Source organism: Vombatus ursinus, unplaced genomic scaffold (assembly GCF_900497805.2).
Source record: "Vombatus ursinus unplaced genomic scaffold, bare-nosed wombat genome assembly UNPS02014818.1, whole genome shotgun sequence".
In the NCBI taxonomy this organism is placed as follows: Eukaryota; Metazoa; Chordata; class Mammalia; order Diprotodontia; family Vombatidae; genus Vombatus; species Vombatus ursinus.
Window position 1 is genome coordinate 18328842 of NW_020954596.1, and position 12921 is coordinate 18341762.

At 34.4% G+C, this 12921-nt stretch overlaps 1 protein-coding gene across 2 annotated transcripts in view; it reads left to right on the forward strand.

Annotated features, from left to right (window-relative positions):
- Nucleotides 1-12921, forward strand: part of STX18 (syntaxin 18) — a 135497-nt gene that overhangs the window by 96320 nt on the left and 26256 nt on the right. For both annotated transcript variants that reach the window (XM_027836249.1, XM_027836250.1), the window contains 3 exons: nucleotides 367-444; nucleotides 591-657; nucleotides 5855-5970. In XM_027836249.1, the coding sequence (XP_027692050.1) occupies nucleotides 367-444; nucleotides 591-657; nucleotides 5855-5970 (261 nt within the window). The remainder of the gene's footprint in view (nucleotides 1-366; nucleotides 445-590; nucleotides 658-5854; nucleotides 5971-12921) is intronic.

Sequence of the window (12921 nt, forward strand, 5' to 3'; positions counted from 1 at the left end):
ATCCACAGCATTGTAATCAAAGATTCCCAGAGATTCACATACTTATCATCCAGCTTTATAGACTGATGATATTCATACAAATGGGGTCAGGATATATTTCACCATTGTGCAGAATATTATCTAAAAGTGATGATCAAACTTAAATTCTTTGACCATAGTTTCTGTTCTTTTTTAATCTTTAGCTGTTATAAAGCCTAATAAATCTTATACTTATGAAAATGTAATATGTCACTTTATACAAGCTTCCTTCATGGTTATAAATTTTAAATGCTTTATTCAAATAAGCTGCTGTAGAAGAAACTGAATAATGTTTCCTTTCACATAATTAAGCACAAAGTAATAAAGTATTGTCCTTTTTCATTACAGCACACAAGGAGGTACATTCCCAGCAAGTAAAGGAACACAGAAGTGCAGTCTTGGATTTCATTGAAGATTATTTAAAAAGTATTTAATTTAGTTTCTCATAAAAATAAAATATAACATTTACCAATTACTTGAAAAAATATAACTTTTATTTAAAATATTTTATGGATAATTTTGACTAGAAAACATAATTTTAAAATTGAACTTGTTTGAACTTTTGTTAACAGGAGTATGTAAAATTTATTCTGAGCAGAGAGCTATCCGGGTTAAACGCGTGGTGGATAAAAAAAGATTGTAAGTATTCCTTCTATTAGAAACAGGCATTTCTTTATAATTATGACTGTAATTTCTTAATTGCAAAAATGTGAGAGCAATACATAAATTTTTTGAGAATTAGTCAGGCACATATATTCTTGGCACTAAGAACACGAAGTCTCTCTACACTGATTATATTTTAGATTATAGTTTAGAACTGAGTTTAGAAACGTTCCAAGTTATATTTCCAGAAAACATGTAACTGAATTGTTGTTTTAAAATAAATTTTCTTTATTGTGATATTTTCCTAAAGTGATTATTAGATAAAATTAGGTAAAGCATTTATTAAGTACTTACTATTGTCTGGCACTGAGCTCAGGGCTGGGAATACAAATACAAGAAAGAAAGAAAGACAGTCCTTGCCCTCAAGAGGCTTACAGTCCAATGAAAGGAGTCAACACTTTAAAAGGGAACATAAAAGGGGAGGGAGCAGAGAGAGTTTGGGAAAGGTATAAAAATAATCTGAAGAATTGGAGACTGAGTTGAGTCAGAAATTGAATGGGGCTAGCATGGGTATTTCCTCAAATGCAGGTTCTTCCAAGGAACTCACCAATCAGAGGAGAAGGCTAAAGGAATGGAGGCATCTGTGTGAATGGGCTGCTGAGATAGTGGAAAAGTAGTCTGATCCCTTGTCTCCCCCATTAGATTGGGAGCTCCTTGAGGATAGGGAATGTCTTTTACCAGTTTTTTTGTATCCCTCGTGCTTATCATGGGACCTGGCACATAATAGGTGCCTAAAATATTTATTGACTAAATGACTTGAGCCAGGTTAGAAGTGGTGATAATAATCACAATTTATGGTTTATAGAAGTATGTTTTCCAAAAGAACCTAATGAGATAGTGAGAGGATGATAAATCCTGTTTTTAAAATGAAGAATTTAAGACTCAGAGATGAAATGACCTGCTTATGATCATTTAAGCATAAAAGTGTCAAGTGTCATAAGTGTCAAGACTTGGAAAAACCACATAACCTTGATATGAGTGACCATTAAGAGGCATTGTGCTATCTTAGAAAAATTGGTCAGTCAACAAACATTTATTAAGAGCGTAATATGTGCCCAGCACTGTGCAAGCTAACAAGGATGCAAATAGAATGAAACAGTCCCTACCCTTAAGGAATATACATTATGATGGGAAAGTGAGAAGTATATATATATATATATATACATATATATATGTGTGTATATATATATATGTATATCAGGATATATGGAGCTAATATAAAAAAATAAATACAACATAGTATTGAGGGCCATGAGCAGTTGGATTCTAGAGAAGCATCATACAGAAGATATTTGAGTTGTGTGTTGGAGGAAGGAAGGATATTATGAGATGGAGAAAAGGAGAGAGTGTGTTCTAGGCATGCAGCTTAGCCAGTGCAAAGTAGCAGAGATGGCAGGTGGAGAGTTATTTGTGAGGAGCAGAGAGAAGGCCAGTTTGGCCGGATTGCAGAGTGCAGGAGATGGAGTAATGTATAATGAGACTGGAAAGATACCTCCTAAGTAGAGAAGTTTCTGTTTGCTCCTAGAATCAATAGGGAGTCCCTGGAGTTTATTGAATAAAGGAGTGACATGATCACACCGGAACTTAAGTAAACTGGCTTTGGCAGCTGTGTGAACAGTGAATTGGAGTGGGGAGAGATGAGACAGGGAGATCTCAGTTAGGAGGACCTGTTGGTATTCTAGGCCAAAGGTGGGGAGGTCCTGCCTAAGCTTCTAGCTTTGTGAGTGAAGAGAAGAGGCCAAATTGGAGACGAGTTGTAGAAGCACAAACGTCAAGGTTTGGCAACTGATTGGATATGTGCAATGAGGGAGAGTGAAGAATTGATGGTAGTGCCAGGTGAGGAATCTGGGCGACTGGAAGAATGCTATATTGCTTTAGATAGAAATACATGTTTTTATGTGTGTTTAAATACATGTACATATACATACATCAATATGTACATGAATATGTACACCTGTGTGTATATATATAAAAACACAAATTGTATGTATGTGGTTTTTACCATTTGGCATTTTTCTCAAGAAGTATCACCAGTTTTAAAGCTCTTATTGTGCAGAATTTCTGGATAAGGAAGAAAGTGCTATCACTAGAGATTAGAGATTTCTTTTTATGAATGATATAAGAATTTAAAATAATCAGGTTGTCCCCTCAATTAAAAACAATGCTTTTTCTTCCCAGTGGAAGAGCAACACTGAGTAGTGTCTTAAAATGTTAACCAAAATATTTAACAGTAGTCTACAGTGAGATTGTTACAACAATGACTGAGATTAATATAGTTGTTTAAGGTTCACTAAGCAGCACTTACGGTCAGGATAGTGGAGTGAAAGCTATTCAGTTCTTCCACATAGACTCTAGAAAAGATCAAACAAAAGTACCTCAACTGCCTCTAGCAATTACTAAAGAGCTCAGCTCTCTGTACTAGGAGGATACAAATGAGTTTAGGACCCATTAGCACTTTGTGTACAGCAGCCACCAGCAGAAAAGAGTATCTCAGATGATACAAATCAATATATTACATTATGTATAAAGTGTAAGGACATATATTTAGCTGGACAATTAGTCTTAGAGTATATGTATAATTTTGGGTCAGTGCAATATTTTGAACCCTAATATTTAAGCAGGGGCAGCAAAGTGGTGCAATGGATAGAGCACTGGGCCTGGAGTCAGGAAGACCTTAGTTCAAATCCAGTTTCAGACACTTACTAAAGGAAATAGCCAACCACTTTGCCAAAAAAACCTCAAAAAGGAGTCATGAAGAGTCAGACAAGACTGAAAAACAACTAAACAGAACAACAAAAATATTTAAGCTAGTACATAATTTGAAACAAATTGAAATTGCATTCAGATGCTGCTATTTAGTTTATTTTCAAGCAGCTTTGGGCACATTTTGTCTAATGGTCACTGAGTTCACCAGAAGTCTATTTATTCCCCCTTAAATAAAGTGGTTTTCTTTCATAGGAACCAGAAGAGATCAAGTAAGAAGAATGTTGGGTTTGGAGCCAGAGTCCCTGGATTTACACATTCCACTTATTTACCCTGTGTTGATCTGGGGAAAGTCACTTGCTCCCTCTTGACTTTAATCTCCCTGTTTAGAAAATGAGGGGGTTTGAACTAGATGACCTCTCAGGTCCCTTCTAGCTCTAAATTAATCATTCTGTTATCCTCCTATTTGAGCGCAGGAGCAGGATGGAAAGATTGAACAATTTCCTATCACCAAAATTAGATTTCAGGGTGGCTTCATTATTTTGATTAAATCTGATTTCTAAATTCACATTCATGTAGGGAAAAAAAAAATCATTCCATAGCTCATTTTAAATAAGTATGGGTTACTCTCCAGCTTCTATCGGATAAATCACCAAGAATTATCTATACTATATTTTCTTTAAAATTAGATTTCTGTAACATATTACCTGCCCAACTCATTTACTTAACACTTAATATATGCAATTTTATTATTATTTGTAATTTATGCATGGTTCTTCTCTCTCCAACTGGATAGTTAACTCCTTTGATGTAGGAATTTGTGTGTGATATCTCTGTATCTGATGTTCCTAGTTGATGTTGAATAAATGTTTGTTGGTACAAATGGATGAACATGATTTCATCAAGGCAGTATAAATTAAACATGAATTATTTATTACTCAAATGCATTGTACCTGTGCTCAGAGTAAATGCCTCTATCTGAAATTTACTTTTAAATAAATACGTCCACATTATGTGCACTGAACCTAAAGCAGTGCTCACTTCAATTAAAATAGGAGACCTATCCTTGAGTCTTGAATTTATTTCAAACCTGAAAAGCCTTTTTTGAAATTGTGTATGTTTTTCTTTCCCTACTTCTCCTTCTGACCAGTTTTCCCCTCCCCACCCCCTTGCCTTTCTTTTTGATAAAAATTTAAAATGGAAGTCCAAGTGTGGGAAATAGTAAACAGATGTAGGCCAGGTGGAGACTCTTGATTGCATCTGTGATAGACAGACTTTAGTTAAATTGGTTAAAATAAACTGATCTTTCAGATGACTTTTTAAAATTACTTTTAAGAAAGACCCTCAACTAGTTGATCTGTAATTTCCCCAGGGATTTCAGTAGGCTCTTTATGTGATAATTAGAATCTGTTTTTATTACTTAGACAAAGTTTTTTGTTTTTTTTTTTCAAAAGTCTGCATTGCAGGCTTTTTATGCATTTTTAATTGAAATCTGGTACATTAGCATACTCTGGGATCAAAAGATTACAAACAATAAAAGACACATTTATTTAAAAGTCAATTAATCTTACAGCGGATTTCCTTTACCGAATTTTAGTAGGCATCAAGTATGTGCTTGTTAGCACACAGGTTTAATATTTTAACAATATTTAGGTAATCTTATTTTAGAACTTTCTTCTGTATCAAATGAAAATATCATATAGTGTTTATATATACTTTCTTTTTGTACATTTGGAAATTTAATGTTTGCTTTGCCATTTTATAGTTTTACCAATTGTCGTAATAAAACTTGTCCTGTCTATAAAGTTGCATTATGTAGAGTCTGACTTCTCCTTCTACAAATTTGGTATACTCATGGTGCTTTTGTGACAGGATCATAATGGTTTTGGTAAGAGGGGAAGACTTTTTGTTTTTCAACAGTCCTTGTTGAAAATTCCATACCTTAATTTCCTCTTAATCCTAGGAACTGAAAGAAGGGAAAGGGAGGACTAATATCAATATGCTACAAGATAAGAGCCATGCTGAAAAATGGCTGCCTTGACCAAAAAAAACACTAACACTCATGAGCAGAACACTTGGATCTCAGATGCAGAACTTCTTAAGGCACAGCACTAGAAGTAACTACTGTGCCTACATCCATTTGTAAGAGAGAATCATTTATCACATATGTAGTTTCCGAAATAAATACACTCTTCTGTTCCTTTAAGGTCTAGAAAAAAGTACACGCAAAACTATAGGTAGGATTGATTCTAATGGGATGGCAGTCATCATTGGTAGAAGGAAGGAAGATCCATATGAATACTTGATATATATGGTAACAGTATAGTAATTCTAAAAAAGGTCAAGTTGTATCTACTTTTGTGGTTAAAATGGGATTATTTATTTTGGTATTTAATCATATTCTCTATAGCTTTAAAGGAAATCCAATTATATAAATAATAACACTAACAATATTATTTTGTATTTACAGATCCAGGCTTGAACCTGACCAGAGTAGTAAATCTACAGAATCTTCTTCATCTGAGAAAGCTTCACAGAATTCTTCAGAAGAGTCTGAAGAAAAATCTACCACTGAAGAAAATCGAGGTATTAATTAAAAAAAAAAGTATCCTGATAATTTTCAGTCTCTTGAGCTGAAGAAAAGACATCACAATGTAGTGTGGTCTTGCCTTTGAATCCTTGTTCTGCTGCTTACTTGCTATTTGACCTTGGGAAGATTACTTTCCTCCACTATTTCTCAGTTTCCTCAACTAGAAAATTAGAGGGTTAGACTAAGTGATCTCTGAAGTCCTTTGTAGCTCTAATTCCTGTGATTCTAAGAAGATGTGATGTAGAAGGAAGAGCACTTGGAATCAGGAAAACTGAGTTCTATACCTTATTATTATGCCTCTTAACTAGTACTGTGACTTGAGGGAAATCTCCTAACCTCTGTGAGCTTTAAATTCTCTCATCTTTAAAATGGTGGCAATAATATCTGCTTCACTTTGCCTCACAAAGTTTTTTTCATAAACAAAAATAATGTTATATAAAAGCACTTTAGAAACTCTGAAGTACTATGATACAAGTGTAAGATCAAGGTATTATTTATCATCATTATACAAATGTATGGAACACAGGAATAAGAAGCTTTATTCATAAATCTTTATTCTTAATTACAGGGCTTTGTTGTTCTTACTAAGATATGATCAAATTATTCATTTATCTGGACACAGACTTCAGAAACTATTAGGCAGAAAGAGAGAAAAGGGTTTGGTGGAGTTGTGTGGATCAAGGAGAGATAGAAAGGTAGTAAGGCTTAGAGTCAAGAAAATTATAAAGTGAAGCTACACATCTAAGTCTGTCGATGTTATGACCAGTGAACCACCTGCTTCTTTTTGTTCCCCATTCCCACCTCCGCCCCCCTTGGGCACTGCATTGTGACAGTGTTTGCAGCTTTCACAGATATGCTGGATCTTACTTTGTACTGTGTCTCATTAGCACCATTTACTAACCAACAGAAGCAAATGGGACAGAATTAAAGCTGTATATGTATATAATACAGAGCTGCTTTCTGTCATCAGGCATATTTTACTTTATGTGATATTTTGCATCTCATAACGTAGAATTTGATGTTTACTTTGCATGAATTATAAAATAACAGAATATTATGGAAGAATTATAAAATAATAGAACATTATAGAAGGGATATTGGAATCTCTTAATTTACACATATGGAAAATTTGTCCTATTATTTTTTAATCCTGAAAGGAGGTGCCAGTAGAGTGATGATTTTCAGATTTGTTTAATGCAAAGACCACTTCTTTTGTTGGGTGTGTGGTAGTGAGAGAGTCTCCTCTGATTTAATGGGTGTTGCTTTTGATGAGACACCGTTCATGTCTGTCTGTGAGTATACATACATACACACACTCATGTACATGTAATATGCATGTGTATGTGTGTACGCACAAGTGATGTTTCATCAGAAGGTATATCTACACACATGCATATGTGTAGTATCTGTCTTGCATTATGTATAATGTAATTATGTCTACACACGTATACACACATGAATATATATGTAGACACATGTGCAAGCAGCTTTCTTAATTAATCTTGTGATTTATTGCCATTTATTATTACCTGACCTTGGAAGTTTGGGTGCCATCTCACCAGTTGGTGGTCTTATTCTAACATTTAACACACTCACTTGTGCCATTTGGGAAGTTATTCCCTTTGCTCCCTAGGATAACTGATAATAACTGCAAAAATTAAAATTCTGAAAAGAGATTGTTTTTCAAATTAGTAATTTGTATTTCCTTAATGTCCTTTTTCAATTTTTGCTTGGTTTTATAAGCACATTGCAAAAATATTACCGGACAATAACTGATGTTGCTTTTAGAGCTATTAATACCTGTTCGAAAACAAATTCACTGACTTTAGGAACATTCTCTTCTTCTGATATATAAAATTTACTCAAGATTATTATATAATAATCTAAACCAAGATTGAAATTGTTTTTAAATTACTTTCTTGAGCTCCTATTTATTCTCCCATTTAAAAGTTGTAAACCTGTCCCTCAGGCAGTGAAAGTAGTGACCAGGATTAAGGAAGACCATTCCTTAAATTTCTTACATTGCTTCTCTAAGAAGTATTCTCAAATGCTTTGTAATAATAATTGTTCTACCTAACCTTATAGGAGGGTTGTGAGGAAAATACTTTGTAAACTTTAAAAAGCAATAATGTGAGTTGTTTATGCGTTTACACTGTCCCTTTGAGAGACAGCAGGTGTTAATGGCTTGTGAATAAAATATATACAGAATAGTATCTTGCTGAAGAACAGATAGTGACAGAATTCAGGTTCAGAAACTGGACGTCTAAATCTTGTTGCTCAGGAGCTGCGTTCATTATGTTAGTCACTTAAAGTGTTTTTTAGATTGCATCTCCCTCATTCTTTCTCCTGCCGCCACGTCATCTGCTGCCTATTCCCTCGCCTGCTCACTGTCTCTTGGCCTTCCTCTCGTTTGTTTCCCAGCTGCCTGTTGTCCATGTGTAATGTGTATTACACAATAAACTCTTATTTGGTTGCCTTGACTCTCAAACGGTAATAAAAATGAATCATTCTTAGTCATGAAGAGAAAGATACTTTTCTTTTAAAATTGTGTATGTAGAGAAACAAAATTATGGAGACATGTAACTTTCCATGTGACATTATTAAGTTTCAAAAGTAAATGTAACATGTTTGTTTTTTTTAATATTTCAGACATTTAGATGGCATCTTGTTATTATTAGAAATTAAAAGATCCCCAATTATTTGACAGAATGAGCTTTACAAGATACATGTTATTAAAAACTTTAGGTCTGGCTTAGTTGCCAGCCATAGTTTTTGCTTCGTTTTGAAGTGCCTTATGTGTCTAAATTGGGTTCATGATATTAGCAGCCAATGTATTTTCATTCCAAGGGCAAGAAACATTCCATCTTTTTCCTTTGTTCCTTTTCTTACTGATTCAAAAAGCCAGCTCTAGTTTCAACTCTAAAGAAAGTTTCCCAATTGGAGTAAAAGTGTCATAGTAATAGGTAGTAAAAGAAAACAAGGGGAAGCCACTATGGGAGGATGATCAAGTTTCTTATCTGTTGTTCAGTTCATTCTGGGTGCCTGAACCTCTTAATGAGCTCAGTGCTACTTCTTACCAACTGAGGTGGTGCCCAAAAGTAATTGGTTCCAATGGGATAGGAAGGAAATGAAAACAAAACGATGTTTGCTCTTATATGTAGGACTTCAGTTAATGTTAGAGTGGTTGTGAATTTAAACTCATTTTATCTGAAATTTTAAATTATATCCTTTATGTTTTTAATTGGCTTCTTCCTTAAAATATTCTTATCTAAGGTTTTTCAATTCAATGAAGGTAAAAGCCATGCTTTTAAAAATAGCTTGGTTTAACTGTACATTTCAAAAGTTGTTATTTTGCCAGTTTTCTGATCTATCCAATAATCATGTTTAAAATTAGCTACTGGCTGTATTAACGAAATATTTATCATCATTTATCATTGCTAAAAATCACAATAAGAAAGTTCTACTGAGATTGAAGATGGTATTAATCATATTAGTATGCACATTCTCATTCCACTTTCTATTTAAGGATTAGAATCCTTGTCAGTGGTGATAACTTGTAAAATTTTGACTTCACCCTGATGCTACCTCCCAAGAATCAGCAATTAGGTCAATCAGTTACATAGGCTTAGAGGTTTTCATCTCCAGTGGTTCTCAAAATGTTTCTCTTTTATAGCTTATCCTATAAATATATGTAAATACACATCCTGTGAGGGTTCAGAAGACCCCACAAAACACCTGTCCCATCTTCTTGTCCTTTCCAATAAGAATTAACGAATTGTCTTTTCACTAAGAATTAACAAGAATTAGTGAATTGCCTTGGTGCTGCATTGGTTGGGACCCCAGTGAGATGATCTGGGGAACAATTTACTCATTTCTATGAGAAACAAAAGACTAGATTGGGATATAAATATACTGTGTACGTAGTAGGGACTCAATACATACTGTTAAAGAATTTAGTTATGTCATAAACCTTAAATTTGCAAGGAACTTGACTAACCAGGGCACCCTCACTGAGTGGTTCATGAACCATGCTTGAGAATCATGAATCTGGCCACCTTTTTCCTGAAAGTACTATAGTTTATTTTTTTCCTCAATCATCATTTATTTATTTATTGATGTATTTTGTTTTTGACACAACAGACACTCCCAAGGAGCACCCAAACAAATCCTCCTTACAAAATAACATTCCCCCAAAGCATTCATTTCTTTGATAAGTGAAAAGATGGGCCCTTTAACTTTGGTAGTATGATATTAACATTGACTATTATATTTGACCAGAGACTTGTTGCTTCTCAGCGTTGATTTTTTTTCACATTATCATAGTCATTATTAAAGTCTTCATGGCTGTGTTAGAATAATAATCTTTAATAATAAGAAACAGATATTGCTTGATGTTGCTAGGGATAGTACTTCCCCTAGTCTCTCTTCCCACCCCCTTAGTAGATTATCCCAATTTTTAAAACCTTAAGTCTAACTCAGATGAGTCTAACTACGATCTGAACTTGCTTTCTGTTTTCAGGAAGTTGAAGAAAAGCTTATTACCTTTTTTCTTCTTTTATATTAACTCACATACAATTGAACAGTGATTCATCTGTGAACCTTTTCTTCTTTAGGTTAAATAATGCTTGCAGCAACATTAATAATCCTATGATTTAAAATTATGTAGTATATTATAGTTTTCCCAGTTCTTTCAAGTACCAGGACAGGCATAGTTATCTCAGATTTATAGATAAACAAGGCAACCTTCAGAGAGGTTGTATAATTTATCCAAAGGAAGGTATATGCAGATCTGATACTAGACTTAAGGCATCTCACTCCTAATCTCATGCTTATTCCACTACAGCACATTGGTTATCCTTGAATTCCTAACTTTATCCTTCTTTGTTGTTTCCCACTAGAACTTCCTAATATTTTTACTTCTCATTCTCCATGGTCAGTCTTTTCATTTCATCAACATTTATAAAAATAATTTTAAACATCTCTTTGGACATTGTAATTCACTTTGTTTTCCTCCCTGTCATTTCTATAGTAGTCTAGACTCTGTCTTTTTTTTCCCCCTTAATGGAGCTCCAGCATTTGAAACTTCTCATTAAAAAGGAAACCAAACCTAGAGAAAATAGTTTACGAACTCTGAGAATATCAGAGCTTTTTTTCCTACTTCCCATATATCTCAATGAAACTGTGATCACATCACTGGGGATACTTGGAGAGGCAACATGGTTTAGTAGAAAGAGTCTTGAAATTGGAGTCAGACATGGGTCTGATTCCTACCTCTAATGCCTGTTAGCTTTGTGACTTTGGGAAAGACATTTGATCTGTTTTTACTTCAATATACTCATCTGCAAGATGGGAATAATACTATATGTAATACTTCCCCCAGACTTGTTATGAATATTGAATAAAATAATTTTGTAAGGTATTTTTTAAGCCTTAAAGCACTATATGAATGTAACCTTTCATCATCATCATCTCTCTTCTTCATCTTTCATCTGTGCAGATTGTAATTCAACATGGCTTCTCATCCTGTGCTGTTCATATCTTTGACCTTCAACACATACTCCATAAAAGATACAGAGTCAGTGTGCTATGGGTCTTGCTTTAGATTCTGTAATATTTTGATACTATTTGGGTACTTTAGTATTTGGATATCATTGAGTACCAGTAACACTGTGATATTCAAGCTACCTATCTGCTACCCCTAATTCTTTTTACGTGATCAGCTCATGTCCAATTAGACATGTCTTTGATGCTATTTTTTAGGACACTTTTCATACAAGTAATCTTTGTGCTGTTCCTGATTTAGAACTACCCATTCATTTCTCTATAATATTCCATGATTCACAGCTGTATAGCATTACCAGAATATTTCAAAATGTGTTAGAAAGATGAACTTTGCTATAAGAGAGCAGCTTAGTATCCTTGCAAGCACAATGCATTATCCCAAATCCAGTATGACCATCTCTTTTCTCCCTTTTTAATTCTGGGCCTAGTGTATTATCTCTCTGTAGTGCCTAACCAAGATACATGTGTTGATAGATGAACTCCAGTAACTGCCCTTCCAAATAAATGCATTCTTCATTCATTGTGGTTCTCACCATTGAATTACTTGGCTAATCTCCTTTGAGAATCTGTGAACTTCATTAAGTGCTGTACTGATACATATTTTGATGAAATAAGGATAATGTCGTCCACAAATAGGTGCATTTGGTGAACTTCATTTCTCTTCCCTTTTAGACTTTGTGTCGACTGTCCTTCATCACAATCATAAAAACCTTTTGTCTACATGTGTTCTTGCTTTATGCCTCATAAAAACAAGAGAGGAAATCTTACCCTAAACCCATAGTTTTTAACAAGACAGAACTGGAAGTATTAACAGTCAAACAAAATTGTTTTCTATTTTTCCTCATTTGATATTGATATATTAGAGGTTCATTGAACAAAATTAGGTCCAAATGTGGTGGTTTCTCAATCACCAATAAATATAAATGTCATAGACATGTTTGGTTGACAGATTGGTTTTATTTTCCATCTTTCTGTAGTCCACCTACCAGTTTCATCTTTGAGTACCTTTAGATATTGTGGTTCATTTGGACTTCCTGCCAAGTTTTCTGTAGACTTATTTTTAAAGCCATATTGACCTTAGTCTTTTGTCATCATACTCAATAATATTTTTGTTTTGTTTTGCTTTTTGGTGAGGCAATCACTTGGCAATGACTTGCCCTGGGTCACATAGCTAGTAAGTGTCAAGTGTCTGAGGCTAGATTTGAACTCAGGTCTTCCTGACGCAATGGCCAGAGCTCTATCCACTGCACCATCTAGCAACCCCAGACTCAATAATGAGTTTCTAAGTCCTTGTTCCTTTGACTATCATGTCTTTCCACTTAGGAGAGAGGTCAATTGTTTGTTGTGCTAAGGGGAGGGGAGTAGTCCTTGGACTGTTTTGACCT